This window comes from Impatiens glandulifera, chromosome 6 (genome assembly GCF_907164915.1).
Source record: "Impatiens glandulifera chromosome 6, dImpGla2.1, whole genome shotgun sequence".
Taxonomy (NCBI): Eukaryota; Viridiplantae; Streptophyta; class Magnoliopsida; order Ericales; family Balsaminaceae; genus Impatiens; species Impatiens glandulifera.
Window position 1 is genome coordinate 52,246,520 of NC_061867.1, and position 17,071 is coordinate 52,263,590.

The 17,071-nt window shown below is 29.8% G+C and overlaps 3 protein-coding genes across 3 annotated transcripts; 1 reads left to right on the forward strand and 2 right to left on the reverse strand.

Annotated features, from left to right (window-relative positions):
* Window positions 1–1,505: 1,505 nt before the first annotated feature.
* Window positions 1,506–4,450, forward strand: LOC124941108 (pyruvate dehydrogenase E1 component subunit alpha-3, chloroplastic-like). Its single transcript, XM_047481376.1, has 3 exons — window positions 1,506–1,923; window positions 2,016–2,796; window positions 3,989–4,450. Exons 1-3 carry the CDS (start codon window positions 1,699–1,701, stop codon window positions 4,264–4,266), a joined length of 1,284 nt encoding a protein of 427 aa, XP_047337332.1. The 5' UTR covers window positions 1,506–1,698; the 3' UTR covers window positions 4,267–4,450.
* Window positions 4,451–4,548: 98 nt separating this feature from the next.
* LOC124941109 lies at window positions 4,549–7,246 on the reverse strand. Its single transcript, XM_047481377.1, has 5 exons — window positions 6,610–7,246; window positions 6,201–6,363; window positions 5,923–6,099; window positions 5,239–5,404; window positions 4,549–5,159 (listed from the first exon to the last, which is right to left on the reverse strand). Exons 1-5 carry the CDS (start codon window positions 6,936–6,938, stop codon window positions 4,717–4,719), a joined length of 1,278 nt encoding a protein of 425 aa, XP_047337333.1. The 5' UTR covers window positions 6,939–7,246; the 3' UTR covers window positions 4,549–4,716.
* A 3,801-nt stretch (window positions 7,247–11,047) lies between these two features.
* On the reverse strand, window positions 11,048–15,769 carry LOC124943842 (beta-1,6-galactosyltransferase GALT31A-like). The gene is made up of 11 exons (XM_047484303.1): window positions 15,482–15,769; window positions 14,400–14,511; window positions 14,246–14,307; window positions 13,949–14,187; window positions 13,098–13,161; window positions 12,959–13,031; window positions 12,555–12,675; window positions 12,387–12,474; window positions 12,178–12,303; window positions 11,988–12,097; window positions 11,048–11,387 (listed from the first exon to the last, which is right to left on the reverse strand). The coding sequence occupies exons 1-11, from the start codon at window positions 15,580–15,582 to the stop codon at window positions 11,239–11,241; spliced, it is 1,245 nt and encodes a 414-aa protein (XP_047340259.1). The 5' UTR covers window positions 15,583–15,769; the 3' UTR covers window positions 11,048–11,238.
* Between the last annotated feature and the right edge of the window lie 1,302 nt (window positions 15,770–17,071).

Below are 17,071 nucleotides of genomic sequence, written 5' to 3' on the forward strand. Positions count from 1 at the left end.
AATGTAATTTTTTTTCTGCAGTGTAATTTGTGTTTATTTAATGATGTTTAATTTATTTTTTACGTGTACAAATTATTAATTTATAATTAATTTTATCATAATTTTTTTTATTGGGTATAAGTTTTAAAAAATATTGAATTTAATTTATAAAGTTATTAAATATTAAGGTAGTTATTGAAAAAATTTAAAAGTTTGTATAAGAAATAATATTTTTAAAATATTGTTTTGAATTTGATAGAATTTTTAGATCGTAGATGAATTAACGTGACATTTACTCGTTTTGAATTTGAGAATGAAAAATCACATTTTCACTCACTTATTTAGATGATCTTATCCCTTCTTTTATAAAATTAAGAATTAACTCTTAAATAATTTGAATATTAGAAAATTAAACATTGAATAAATTGAATCAAGATGTTTAAAAATTGAATCAAGATGATTTTTAAGAGACTAATTTTGAATATTATTATGTTATCCGAATTAATTTTCAGACATTTTCACTAATTTGTAGAAGAAAAAAAAAATTACATATCAACCTTGCCAGCAAAAAAGCTGGATTGTCACTAAAATTTTTTTAAGTATGTTTTAGTTTAGATTTAAACTTTTATGTCACACAAATAAAATTTTAGTTAATAAGACTCAATTTAATTGAAAGTGTTCTTAGTTAAATCAAATTTAAAATTTTATTCTTTTAATTATAACTCATAATTTTTTATTCTATGTTTATCATTTCTATAGTAACTTATTTAAATACATTGAATTTTTTTTTAAAAGTTTTGATTTGGGTTAGTTTTGAGAATTTATAATTTTTTAATAAATTTTTTATTTAATATTTTAGTTAATAAATTTAGTGATATAATTAATAAGATTGTTGAATAATAATTTTTTTTTTTAAACTAATAGAAATCACAATAAAAAATTATTAATCTTTATTTCAATAATTATTTTTAATGAAAATATTAATATCATCTTTGCTAAAATATTTCAAATAACTAAATTTTATAATTGCTCAATTTGGAAATTTTGTTAAAATATTTCAATTTAATAGCTTTTATATTGTCCAAATTTGAAAATATTTCAAAAGATGGATTTGATTTTCTTTTTTATTTAAAAAATATATTTTTAATATTTTATTGGTATTTAGATAAAATAATTATTGTAAGATATTTTAATTATATATTAACAAATCTAATAACATTTATCAAGTATAAATACTTAATTGGACCCTTATAAATAATTATTTTATTTATTTTTAATATTTTATTTTTATATTTAAACGACACTCATCTATATTATATTATATTAAATATATTTTAAAAGAAAAAAAACTCAAATTTATTTTTTTATCTAACAAAAGAAATTTTAATTTGCAATATTAATGTTTGAATATATAAAATAAAAAGGAAAAAATTGCAATAATAAAAATGAATGAGTGGTGACAAATACATCAAAAATGAAATGAAAATGAAGAAATGAATTATAACAAGTGTAAAGCTATGAGCTTTGATTACCGGCGTGTGTCTTTCCTCTTTGTTTTCTCCGCCTCCTTCTTCTTCTTCTTCTTCTTCTTCTTCTTCTTCTTATAGAGCTTTCCTTCATCACAATCTCATCTCTATTTCCTCCAATTCTCTCTTGTAGAATACACCCACAATTCCTTCTTCTTCTTCTTGTTACCGATTCAAATCGGCCACAATCACAATGCCTTCCGCTTCCTCCGCCATCATCAACACCATTCACTCCATCCCTCGCAGTTTCGATCCCCCTTCCATCAAACCCATCTCTCAATTTCTCGGATCCACAACCAAATTACGCCCATCACCTCTCAGAACCCATTCCTTAACATCATCATCAATCAGCCGTCAATCTACAATCGTCGCAGTTTCTGATGTCGTCAAAGAGAAAGACCTCAAGCACAAATCATTGGTATAAAAACCCAGATCAGTTAAATTGTTTCTTCTCTTTCTCTTTCCCAGTTTCCTCCATTTGAATCTTCATTTTTTGTTTTGTTTTTGCAGCTAATCACGAAAGAGGAAGGATTGGAACTATACGAGGATATGATCCTTGGAAGAGCATTTGAAGATATGTGTGCTCAGATGTATTACAGAGGTAAAATGTTCGGATTTGTCCATCTTTACAACGGACAAGAAGCTGTTTCAACTGGGTTTATCAAACTCCTCACTAAAGAAGATTCAGTTGTCAGCACATACCGTGACCATGTCCATGCCTTAAGTAAAGGCGTCCCTGCACGCGCTGTCATGAGTGAGCTCTTTGGAAAGACAACTGGTTGCTGCCGTGGTCAAGGTGGATCCATGCACATGTTCTCCAAAGAACACAATGTCTTAGGAGGGTTTGCTTTCATCGGAGAAGGAATTCCGGTAGCTACAGGGGCTGCATTCACTTCTAAGTATAGGAGAGAGGTATTGAAAGAGAAGAATGCTGATCAGGTAACTTTGGCTTTCTTTGGAGATGGTACATGTAACAATGGACAATTCTTTGAATGTTTGAACATGGCTGCTTTGTGGAAATTACCAATTGTGTTTGTGGTGGAGAATAATTTGTGGGCAATTGGGATGTCTCATTTGAGATCTACTTCTGATCCTGAGATATGGAAGAAAGGTCCTGCATTTGGGATGCCTGGTGTTCATGTGGATGGGATGGATGTTTTGAAAGTTAGAGAGGTGGCTAAAGAGGCGGTTGAACGAGCTAGGAGAGGAGAAGGACCGACTTTGGTCGAATGTGAAACTTACAGATTTAGGGGACACTCTTTGGCTGATCCTGATGAACTTCGTGACCCTGGTTAGTACTACTCTAAATTTATCACTTGTTACTATGATATGTTGAATCAGTTTGCCTTCGCCTTAAGTTGACTTTGAGTAAATCCATAATGTCTCACATAAATGATTTAGTTTAGCCTTGCTAATGGTTGCAAAGAAGTGTTAGAGTTTTGGTGACCCAAATGAGTTTGTCGATTCAAGACATAAGAAAACCTAAATTTGCCATAACAATGCTGAGTTTCCACTTATATCTTGTTTAATTTACGTAGTTTTTGCATTTTACTTTGTCATCGAATTATTTCAATAAATCATATAATTTAGAAACACTTTATGGATAGGCCTGGCTGGATTTGGATCCTGATACTGATGAGAAACAGTCAATCAATTTTTGAATGTGTGTGACCTCATCTGGATCCAGATCCAGAAAGTTTTCCAAATAGGCCTTAAAAATTCACCCTTAACATCACACAATCCCTTGCTCCCTTAAGCCATCATTAAACTAGGAACCCAGTTAAGGTTGAGCATACTCCACAGTAGGGGTGACAATAGGCACCTTACTTGCAGCCTAAAATTCAAAAATATCGGCATTGAACTAATAAGCTTGTGGATATTGAAGTTCCACAAGCGATACTTCATGATAGTGTGTTTGAAGTTGTTGATTGAATTCCTTATGATATGCAATTGAAACATGTTATTGCTAATTGTAAAAATATGGATTTAAATGTGGGCGTTGTTCTTATTTTATCTTATGGTTTTGAATTAGCTTTCTCCAGATTCTTTTGAATTGTACAAGATTAGTAGGTTCTGACTTGGATTTGCATTGTAGATTTAGGCTTTAACATTAGCAACACCTTCGTATTATAGTAGGTTCTGACTTGGTTAGTAGCTTCATACTTTGGTTTTTGCATCTAGATCCAGATATGTAAACAAATTTCTGAATTTTTGTCACACTAACTTCATAAACATGTTGGCAAATATGATCCCATCTGAATCTGGAAACACATAAGTGACTAGTATAACTTAACATCCTGATGAGATACTTAGAAAAAAATGTTTTCAAGAAAATTTATGTATGTTTTCTCGTCTAGCTCTAGCTCTAGCTCCAGCTCCAGAAAGTGTTTCTAAATGGGCTTGATTCGATATTTAACCTTCAATCTTGAGTTTGTGTATAATGGAAGATTATATATTGAGTTGTTTCACAATTTTTATTGCAGCTGAGAAGGCTCACTATGCAACAAGAGACCCCATTACAGCCTTAAAGAAATACATGATTGAGAACAAACTAACCGGAGAATCAGAGTTGAAAGCCATTGAGAAAAAGATCGACGAGCTACTTGAAGATGCTGTGGAGTTTGCAGAAGCGAGCCCTCTTCCCCAAAGGAGCCAACTTTTGGAAAACGTATTTGCAGACCCAAAAGGTTTTGGAATCGCCCCTGATGGAACTTATAGATGCGAAGATCCAAAATTCACCGAAGGTACTGCTCAGGTCTAGTTCTTCTATCCATTCAGTTTTCTCGTTTTTCGTATCGTGTTTTCTATTTTGCAGCTCTTTGTTTGAATGAATTATTTAATTGTAACTGTTGTGTTTTAAAGAGAATTGGCATTGAGTCCTTAACTCATATGTATGTCACCAAATTGTAGTCTTTTCATTGTAGTATTTTAGTTTTTGACCTTCCTTTTAATGTTGTTTTTATTTGAAAATGTAGTTGTATTGGATTTATATTCGCATTAAATCTTTTTTCAAATTACCCATTTATTGAGTTTCTTTCATCAATTTCACAAAAAAAAAAAACTAATTGTATTTTTAAATGGTCATAAAAAGTTTGAATCTACAACTTTATAATTGTGGTTCTAGAAGAGCCTTCAGAACTCAACCCTATATTATATAACATTGGATATTTGAATTGACATATTCAAGAACCTTTCATTTTTCTCTTGAAAATCATAATCTCTTGCCGATCTTCGCAAACCTTCTACCGACGCCAAATATGACAGCCTTCGTCAATAGACCACGGTCCAAGCTGCAAGCAAGTGCGATGGCTCCACCAACCAAAAGAATTTTCTGTATATTATTCTTTCCTACAACCTTCTCCGAATCAGAGGAATCCAAATTCGCGGTTTCAATCTCCAATGAGCCTCCTATTGAATTTTGCAAGGCTTCAAGGTAAAAGGAGTCTACTTTGGTTGTAATCCCGGCCAAAAAAGCACAACGAGAAAAGACTTTTGTCTCTTGTTGGTATAAGCGAAGGCCACGATCAATCTTCTTCACAGCTCCCCACATGCCTTGTCTAACTCCAAGTTTTGCGATTTCCCATGGAATACCCATGTCTTCGTGATGAAACAAAATCACCTCGCAATCAGTCATACCACCTTTCTTTGACTCGACTGATGAAAAAAATGCATAAGTTTTAAATTTGATTGAAAAAGATGGAAATTTTGACAAGGGTTTCTTTCTTGTAATTACCTGGGCGAATACACCAGCTTGAGTAATATAAATCGACTCGTCTCGGTTTGTTACGTCTTGGAACAGTTGAGGAAGGTACTCCCTTTGTGATGCAGTAGTATGTTCCTTCTGATTCCCAAATACGTCGACCAATTATGTATTCTCTATCACTACAGAAGAAAGGAAACTGAAACCAAACATGAAGAAAACCTTTCAGAAAACTTGATCAAACCAACCTTAGCAACAACATAGGATCTATTAAGGGTCATCCTAATTTGGATTATGTTCCCAAACACTTTATGTTTCTAGATCTGAATTCAAATCCAAATCCAAATGAGAAACCGCATGTAAATTTATGAATGTTTGACTATGTTTATGTTTCTAAACGTGATCTCATCTGGATCTAGACAATAATATGTCAACGAATTTATGAATATATGTCTAATTCAGTTAGGTTCTAACATTATCTTGTTCAGATATTCTTAACAAAAAAAAATAAGTGTTCCCAAATAAATTTATCGACGTTTTCTTGTCTAAACCCAACTCCAGCTTCAGAATTGTAAGTGCAAACTTATATTTTTCATTTTAAATCATTTTTTTTGCGATAAGTACCCTTTCAATTTTTCTTATTGCAAACGAATATTCATTTAGTTACAATTAAATTTCAATCTATTTTAGACAAATAGTATCCATTGGAAGTCATACCTTGCGTACCCATTGAACAACCATTGATCCATTAGAAGGAAATTCCTCCAAAATTTCAGCATGAAGAATCATATCATCCCATTTCATTCGGAATTCATCGTCCCAAAAGAAATCCCTCACCATCTCGGGAGTGATATCCTCATACACCGTTCTACTACGATATTGTGGCGGTCCATTCTACATTTCAAACATAATCGAGAATTACAAATGTAAGTTGTCAGCAACAAACAAACGTACAAAACAAAACACCAACAAATTTTTTGAAAAGAAATCGATACCTCATTATCTCTACGCCAAGCTTGATAATTCATTCTCGTAGCGGATTTATCCATCATTTGAATCCAAGCCGGCCCATCATCTTTCTCCTCCACAAGCCGATATAAATGTCTCAAGTCATCTTCATTAACTACACTTGATTTCCCTTTCTCTACTTGTGATGAACTAATAATCCAAGTAAAATCATTGTTAGATTCTGTGACATAAACTCGATAACATTTCAAATAATTACAATCCTTTATCAAATCATCCATAAAAATACTAAATTACCTACCTTTTAGTAATTTAACTCAACATAGAACAATATTTTCATTTCATAATCTAGATTTTTTTTCAACTTTAAATAACCCTAGATTAGTATTAACAACTTCATTCAACTCAATCCAATCCAATCAAATACAATTTCATTACCTGTCATCAAAACTTGGGGTTGAAGAAGACGATGAACTCTCATTAACCAAACCCGCATCAGAACTCCAAGAAACACAGCCAGGAAGTTGTAATTTCAGAGAATTCAGATAAGGAAAAGACCCAAAACTAGTATTTGTGATGTTTGAAGAAGAAATTGAATCCAAACCATCAACAGACAAATTTACCCATTTAGGTTTCCATGACCATCCAACCAAAACCCCAACAAAAACAGCAATCCATATAGGTATAGTCAACACAAACAAATCAATCATAATATCCCAAACTGTCGGACGCTGTAAGATCTCCCATAAAACAGATGTCAACGCCATAAAGAAAACCCACGATTCAATCACCGGAAAAACAGGCGACGAATCGAGGGTTTCAGAGGGGAAAGAAAATGGAATGAAAGAGTAGATATTTAAACACAAACAAATTAAATAATAATATACTAATATGTGATAAGGGTTTAACAGAGATTATAGCCGCGGAAAGAAGAGATGAAGACAAAAGAAGTAATGGTTGAGGATTGAAGATGAAGATTGAAAGGATAGAGACCTTTATCTTCTTAGGGTTTATCCAAAAAAATCAAAAGAAAAACAGAAAATGGTTTATAGATCCGAATCAAAGATGGAATCTTTTGTTGGAGAAGATGAAATTAATCAAAATTATAGAGAGATATAGAGAATGGGTATAAGATTTAAGAATGAGATAGTAAGAAAACAACTACTTTAAATAAAGGAAGTGTGGTCGGTTCTTCCTTCTTCCTCATTGGTAAGCCGCGTTCTCATTTTCCACGTTCAAAACTCAAAATCTCAAAGTTCATACATTAGACTATTATCAAATCAATACTCTTCTTATCTTTAATCCAATTTTAAAACCCATTATTGTTTGGAGATAGATTTGACTAAATGTATGTATCATCAATAAATTTGTAAGATTGTAATATGAAATGTATAGTATAATTAAAGATGAAAATTACAACTATATTTTCTTTTAAATTGATTAGTAATTAATTCATTAAGATTAAGATGGAGATGGTATTTATATAATTTATAAATACCCATTTTTTAGTATAATTAAAGATGAAAATTACAACTATATTTTCTTTTAAATTGATTAGTAATTAGTTCATTAAGATTAAGATGGAGATGGTATTTATATAATTTATAAATACCCATTTTTAAACATTTATCATAATTGTATGATTTTTTAATATATTATACTATATTTAAAAAATATAAAATAATATTTTTTTAGAATATAATATAAATGCTGTAATGATAAATTCATTTATTACTTTAATTCATACATAATATTTAATATTGTTATCTCTAATCGTACATGATACATCATATATTGCATTATTTATATTATAAAACTTATCTCAAATTATTCTATATCACGAGTTCGATTTTTATTTAAAACGTATTGAGTTAAAGTAAAAATCATAACGGTAATGATCTAGTTTTCAACGTTAAAAAAAAATAATCGTGAAAAAATATTAAAAAAAAAATTAATAAAAGAAATAGTACACTATAGATCTTTAGAGATTGATATTAGCATAATTGAACATTGATTTTAATCCGGGAACTTCTAGCACACTTATACTAAAAAAAAGAGATGAAACTAAGGTTTATTAAAAATTTGAAGAGTATAGTTATATTTTATTAAATTAAATGAGTGATCTTTCTTATATGTATAGTCAAGTCAAATGTATTATACATCATAGTTCAATTTGCAAACTAGCCAGAGTCATCTAATTTGACCATTAGCTACTTAGCTTTACACAAAATTAAAAGTAAAACATTGGAATTATATGATAAAATAAGATTTTTTTGAAATTTTTATATTGAAGTTGTTGAGCTTTGAAGAAAAAAAAAACATTTTACAAAAATGCCAATTCCTTTTCCTGCTGGATTTTGTGGGAGCATGTATTATTCTCATTAAGTCAAAGATAGATTATTCTCCACTAATTATGAACCCTAATTCAATAGGTGGGCGTGACGGTGGTCATACAATATTATGTGTTCCTATTCATAAATATAATCTATTGACTTTGCCTTTATGCTTTTCCTATATTCAAAACTAGTTTTTATTTTTTAATTTTTTGTAACCAAAGTTTATTAAACGGATAAAAATTAGTTCATCTTATTCATGATATATACCTTAATTTAAGTAGTTTTTAGTAATAATAGAATTTAAATGTTTAATCTCTTGACCGAAACTCGTTTTACTAAATTTTTCATAATTATAACAAGTATCTTACTATTAGCAAAAAGTTGGAAACGATTTAATTTGATAATTTTCGTACTTCAAATAAATTATTGGTATCAATTTTTTAAAATTTTCAATATTAAATTTGTTTGGTTATAAGATCGTTCAATAAATTAGAAAGAAAAAAATATATAATAATAAATTAAATATGTCTAAATTATTATTTGATGTTCGAATTTTGAACAGGTATTTAATGCTCAAATTTTAATATTTATAACAAATTTAGGGTTTTTTTATCCTAACAAACATCTGTTTATAGATATCAAAGTGGTGTTTCTTTGCATAAGATATTTTATTATTTAAAAATTTATATATTAATTTTTTCTTTGGCAAACAGTCTGTTTAAAAAAAAGTATCATATAATTATAAATATTAAAGTTCCATTTTTAGATGACACGTTTAAAACTTCGAATTTTATATAAATATATAATATACATAATAATTGAAGCTAATTAAAGATAAAGTATTCAAAACTTAGACACATTAAAATAATACAATATTATATTAGAAGCAGATTTCATGTTTTAAATGGTATCTTATAATTTCAACCATCACCACTTGCTATTATCAAAACTACTAGTTGAGTACATTCCATTAAAAACGTTATATTTTAAGCTTAAGATCGTGTTAGCTTCGTAAAAAAATTTTTAAAAAAAAATGATTTTTCATTACTTTTGTAATCTACATTATCATTGTAAGCTATGATAATGATTTTTTAAGTAAATAATTATGACAATTTGACCTATTTGGGGCAGGTAAAGAAGAGATTTATTGAAGTTTATTGTATAGGAACTAAGAGCAAAAGTCTAAACCTATATATATAATATTAGAGTGGTTAGTGATATTACATAAATAAATAATTTTGTAAATAAAGTTTGTTCTTTCATAATAAATAAATAATTATTGCATTCCTTAAATAAAAATGACTTTAGTTTGTTAGAAGAGCTATTATGGTCCAACAACTTGTTTGGTTAATGTATTTACATTGAATCTCACCTCTCTAAATTAGAATCTGATTTACATATTATCATTGTTTGGTTCATTAAGGATTTTATTTTTTTAAGAAAACCTCGTTTAAAATTGTATTAAATGATGATGAAGTATATATGGTAAACAATCAACCCTAAATCTGTCTTACTTATTTCGTTCCATTGTTATTTGAGAATCAAAATTAAGTCAATTTTATTAAATGTGTTCGAACTTTGAAGAATTGTATTATATGAAGCTCGAAATATCAAAATTTTAGTTATTTTAAAACTTTTCTTAAATGATTAATCATTTTCTTTTTTTCTAATTAATTTATAATATTTTTAAATTAAATGATATTTAAAGACGTTTTGGACGTACTTTTTTAAATTGAGTATTGTTTTTAAATTTACACATTCTAATTTGTAGAAGTTGTTTTTGGATAAAACTAAAAAATGTATAATTTATGGAAAGAGTTGAGAAATTTTGAATAAAGATAAATTTTGTATTTATTTTTCAAATAACTTCGTAACGATATAATTTTATGAACGGTCTATTAATTTAGACGTATTCTTGTTTTAAATGAAGTTTTTTTTTTTCTAGATATACTCGAATACATTTTGAAAGCCTTTAAAAAACATGAAATGTGTAAGAATAATAGAAAAATAATAAATAAAAGGAATTGTTAATTTATTTATACAAATATGATCAATTAATTCAGAAAAGTTAAACCATGTCCGTTTTTCGTTTCTGAAATGGCTAAAATGTGATAGATTAAGATTGATATGACACAATTTAATATTCGACCCTTATTTAGTAAAAACGATTCAAGTTCAAACCTCAAATAGTAATAGGTCTTCCTTGTCTATGATTCTAAGCAAATAAACCGGCTCCACATTTCTTGATGAATAGATCAAATATACATGATTCGTCTCCACATTAATGATACCTCTATATTGATGGTCCTATCATATATCTCAATCCTCAAGATCTTCACAATATCTTTAAAGAGAGAAAAAAAATCAATAATTTGCCTATCATTTAGGCTAGTGGCCTTTCAACAGGTCAATTTCCCAATGTGAAACAACAAACTGTAGAATCTAATAATGGCAGCCCTTCACAGTCTATTTCACAAATGCAATGCATGTTTATCACATGCTTATTTGAAATTCACATTTTATCTTGTAAGATAATAATAGATAAAATAATCTAATATCAATCGAAAACCAAAGTGTTCATGTTCATTTCTATCTCATTTCTTGTCCATTGAACAAAATGGCACCAACTGTCCTACAGATAAAAAAACAAAAAGTTGAGCAGTTGATGAACTACACAATGCTCATATTGATCGATAGGTATGTACTCTATATGATCTTTTATTTATCGGTATCAGAAACTGGTGTGCCAGATCGCTCCATCGCCTTCCCCACATCGTTGATGAACTTCCATCATTCTCTCCACTGATTTGCATATACCGCTACAACTCCAATCAAATGTCGCTGCACAGGGATTCCCAGCTTGTGTTTTCCATTCACAATCTACCAATTAAAAAATAATTCCATGTCAACTTTCAAGAAACCGCGAAACATTGGAGAACACAGAGCTTTTTGAGGACTTATTTATTTATTTAAAACCACGGACGATAAGGGATATGGAATAATTAGTAAAACAAGACTTGGAGCTTGTTCGGTTTTGGGTTATTTGGATAACCAGATGGTTATTTGAAAATTGTTTGGTGTAGGTTAATGAAAATTGGGGTATTATGGTATAAATATCAATTTGGAAACACACTCTGAAGCTGAAACTCGAGTATGAATTTGAACGAGAAAACCTCAAAAAAGGTTTTGAATAAATGTCTGATCAAGTTACTTTCCATACCATTATAACATCTAAATTAACATCCGGATGAGAACCAAACAAAAATATTTTCAAAGCAATTTATAATGTCTTCTCATCCAAGTTCAGACCATGATTCAACTCCAGGAAGTGTTATTTATAAAAATAAAATTATAGGGTATTTTGATTGATGATTTAAATGATGTGACAATGAAACTCAAATAACCTAGATTTAAAAAAAAAAAGAAAAGAGGAATGGTATTTTAGTTATTTGATTGATGATGTTTGTCTGTCTGTCTTACCAGGTGGTGAACCACAACAAAGACTTCGATCATCAATATGCTCAACATCTAGACCGATGAACCAAGAACCGAGAGAGACATCCTCGTTTGCATACTTATGAAGCAAGTTTCTGCAAAGATATAAATCTAACAATCACAGACAATTTCCTGTTTATTACTAAATTACCAAAAAAAAACAAAATATATTTACTTGTTAACCGAGATATAGGTGGCTAAGTCCTTCGAAATAGCGTATATCTGTCCAGTGGCATGCCTAAAATACTTGTTCCCATCCTCCCCAAATTTCCAATATTCTGGTTCATGGTATTTCACCCCTCTGCATGCATGTGGGTATTTCTTCGAATTAAATGAACATTAATTTACTCTCAAATTTAACTCTAGAAAGTTCGATTGCCCTACTTCTGTGAAAGGACAGGTCCAGATTTCATGCAACCGATATAAACACGAGGTTTTGACCGATGACGAGCCAAAGTGGATCCAACCATACCTGATCAGTAAAAAATAAATAAATTATGACTTACCAATAGTTGAGCCATACAAGAATGTCTTTATAGTATTTATGCTGACCTAGGTTAACGTGCACATCATCGTCAACTTTCACATAGAAATCCGCGTCCCATTGTGAAGATGCTGTTGAAAAGTAAATTTGGGTTTTTGACGATAATTCGTGGTAACCTTCAATATGGTTCTGCAATATATGGAAGATTGAGTTTTCAGAAACCGTGAATTGATCAACAAATCATCGCATATATCATTTGGAAACACTTTCTGGAGTTGGATCTGGATCTATGATTGTACGAGAAAACATCAACATATTTATTAATATATGTCTAATTATCGACGTCAACAAAAGTATTTCTAAGGAAATTTATCGACATTCTACATCAGGCTCATTCAATGTTCATGTATAAATATGCCATTTTTTTCTCTTTATGTCAACTGATGTTGTGCAATAAAAAACTATAAATTACCAGTGGCAGGAAATCTTGATGTTGTTTTACTTCTGCTTCAATAGCACGATCAAGAACGCCGCCAGGGCTTGCGCTGTATGGAAACGAAGAACACATGATCGAGGCTCGTATTCACTGACACAATGTATAATCAACTTACCTATGTCCTATAACAAATCTTATGATGATGCCCTTTTCTTTCTCCAACTTCATCAGTTCATCTCCTACAAGAAAATATCAATTAATGCAATTAGATATTGGTTCATTAGAAAACATCTTTTATGGCATAGATATCATCCAAGTGTGGATCCAGATGTATCTGAACTTAGTCTTACACAGATTCATAAATTTATTTAAATGTCCTTCCAATAGGGTTACTAGGCCCCATTTGAAAAAATTTATGGAGTTGGATATGAGTCTGGGATTGTACAAGAAAATGTTCATAAATCCTTCGAAACACCTCTTTTTGCCAAGTACTTCATCAGAATGTTGATTTAGATAAGATTATATTCTGAAACATAACTTAATTGGAAACATATTCATAAATTTGTTCACGTTTTCTGATCCAAACTCATACCCAAACTCAGATTCAGATCCAAAAAGTGTTTTCAAATGAAATCATTGTTGTTTTTTATCTAGATCCATTTTAAGCTACAAAAAAATGAATTTTGACTAAATTTAGGTTCCAAATGTTTAGTATCTAGAACCGAATCCAGATACAGAAATTCGATCTGGGAGATTTTTAGATTTTTTGGAGTTTTCTAAAAATCTCTCCATTGTCACATTACTATCATTCTAATCATCAAATCACTTATTTAATCAATTAAAATACCATTACTGTACTTTTATTAAATACAAAAAGACATTTTTTTGGTAATTTATCTTATACAAGTCTCAAATAACTAGTTTTTGTATCAAAATAAAAATCCAAAAACCCAAGATCAAACGAGCCCTAAGTGTTTCCAAATTTGGAAATGTTCAAATAAAATCTATATATATAGTTAGAATAACCTTGAGGCATCCAAGTTTCTCTGATTGAATCCCTGCGTTTTCTGCTGCTAAACGCGGTCATAATTCCCATGACAAGAAAAACTTTTGGTCGATTACTGAACAGTTTGGATCCCTCCTCATCAACATCATCTTTGGGAGCAGCCCTGGCTGCAGCAAGCTGCATCTCCAATGAAGAAATAGTTTTGTCCAGAGTCCTAATGTTTGTAAAAAAAATCCATACATGGATCTTGTTAGAAATAGAAAAATAACAATGTAGTAAAATCAAAGATATTATTATGATTCGGGTTATTCTCTTACATAATTGCCTCATGTGTTTGAGAAACTTGTGTGAGAATGTCCCTTCCATCCAGCAAATGGTCCTGTAATTCCAAAAATAGAAAGAAAATGCAGCCATTGAAGAATTTTTCAAATAAAAAAGGGCTCTTGAAGGATATTGTTAGAATTGACTTGCCTTCTTCTTCTCGCTGCATTTGACAGGGATTGGAAGTTCTTTGTTGTCATATTGTTTCCTTGACAAAGTAGTCTCATTTGTTTGGTCTGACGAGTCCTCCAAAACCCAAAATCTAGAAGGAATAAAACAGTTCAGTACAACAAATTAGTATAATTTGGTAAGATTTATGTGACCCTCAACTAATACAACAGTCCACGATTATTATCACTCAGTTCAATATGGTAAGATCAATGAGAATGGTAAACACCTTAGTCCAACCCTCTTAAACGAATTCCTCAAATATTCATGTTTAACCTCCCGGCTAATTCAAATGGTAACAATCTTGAAATATGCTAATGTCTCAACTTCAATTCACACTCGAAACACCTTATTTAAAGTAGGAGGTTATGAGTCATGACAGTAAAATGTTGTGCTAGTCTCTCCAATAAAACATTGATGTTCTAACGATTCTTTCCTTCTCCTTCTCCTTCTCCTTCAGCTCAATCTTAACATACTCATTTCAATACAGTACATCAATGAGAATTGAACCAGAAACTTCATGATGTAAACCCCTTAGCTATAAATAAACTAGCAATCTTGAATTATAAGGTTAAGGTCTCAAATGAGAACTCTTCAAGGAAAAATATCATTTCTCAAAAAGAAGAAAAAAAGAATTGATGTTCTAGTAATTATTTCATTCTCTTTAAGCTCAATCTTCACATTTTGTGCTAATCTTCTCTGTATCATTCAATTTTTATCGCTCAATCTTAACATACTCATCTCAATATAGTGCATTCAATGAGAATTGAACATAAAACCAAATTCAATTCTCCATGAAACCACCTTATTTGAAGTCAAAACTGAAAGTTGAGCTAGTCTCTAGTCTCTACATTCTCGTCTAATGGAGTTAGGTTATTCAACTGACATAGAACAGCACAACTTCATCATTCTTAAACAACATAGATCTCTAGAATCAAAACATAGACCACGAATCAAGTACTGTAATTTCTCTGAAAATGGGCATGGCTAAAAAAAACCCATTAAGCAGAAATTCAGAACCAAACAAGATCAAAAGAGAAAAAGGGGGGTAAGAATTAAGAAACCTGTTAACAACGATGATACCGAAGCAGAAACTGGCAATGCACAAAACGAGAACCCATCTAGAAGAAACACCAGAGGGAATGGGTTTGTGCTTCATCCCCATTTTTTGTAATCAAAACCCAGAAAGCAAACGGCAAAAGCTACTTATTTTTTCACTTTCCCAATGGAGCTTGAGACGAATAATAACCGAGCAAACATCATAAATGTAAAGCACTTGATCGTATTCAGAGGGTGGAATCGAAGATCTTAGTATGAATGTTTTTGAAAAACAGAAGAAAGATTAAAGATTTAGTGAAAATTTAATGCTTCTTTGTTTATAGAAGACAAAAGAAAGACTGCAGCTTTCACTATCTTTCTGCGGGGACAGCAGTGGAGCAGGCAAAGAAGCAATTATGAATTTACTATTTCACCCTTTAGTGGTTTCTTGAACTAATAAAGGTTGGGAATTTATGGTGGGTATAATAGTAATTAAACGTTTCACCAAATTTTGTTGGTATGATATTTGAGCATGTTTGAATTTGAATTTATTTTTATTTTTTTGAAAAATAATGTTTAATAATTATAAAAAATATTATTTTAGATTTTATTACGATTTATTAAAATTAAAATTTAATAAAAATAAATAATTTAATTTAATTTTTAGAATGATACATATATAAAACAAAATATCCAAAACCCATTATATTAATACACTCCATGAAAAAATGTTAATATATTTCTTCTTTCTTTTCTCTTTTTTCTTACAATTATTTGTTTCTATTTAATAATAAAAAATATGAATATTAAGTTTTTAATAATACATGATTTGCTAAATTGTAAAGAGGAAATTGAAGAGTGTTAAAAAAATTAAAAATTGTCAATCTACACATTTGATATGAAAAGTGTTAAAATGAAAAGTGTTTAAAATTAAACTTTTAAAAATATATATATTATTTTTATTTTAAATACAACGAATAAGCATGACATGAAAAAATAAATAAATATTTAAATAACTCACAATCTTTTATATATTTCTGAAATAAAATATATCAATTTATTAATCAAAATTTTTTTGTCTATTTCTAAATAAAAATAAATTTTATTAAATATTAATAACTCAATTTGGTGAGAGAATGACTTGGCATAATTCGAAAAAATCAAATAATTTCTCTTTTTTCTCTTTTTCCTCCCCCTTTTATATTTTCCAATCAATGAAGATGATGTCAAGTTATTCCCTCACCAAATTCTCTCTCTATCACTCCTCTCTTCATAATTTGTATTAAACAAAATTGTGTAAATAATTCAAATAATTGTTTAAATAAACCAATATCCATTGACACTCGCCCCAATATTTTTTACTCTTTTCTTTCCTAAGCTCTTAATGATCATTATCTAAGAATGATAGCTTGGAATATCTAGTGATTGCTAAATCCACCCATTTTTTAAAAACGAAATTTAAATTTATTCATTATGAAGATTTGTTTCTCTTTAAAAAACATGTTTATATGTTAACTTATATAATATAATTTGTTTAGAAGTCTAGCTATATTTAGAAGTCTAGCTGTATCTAAAATCTAAATCCACTGGATAACTCAAAATAGAAATGTTCAATC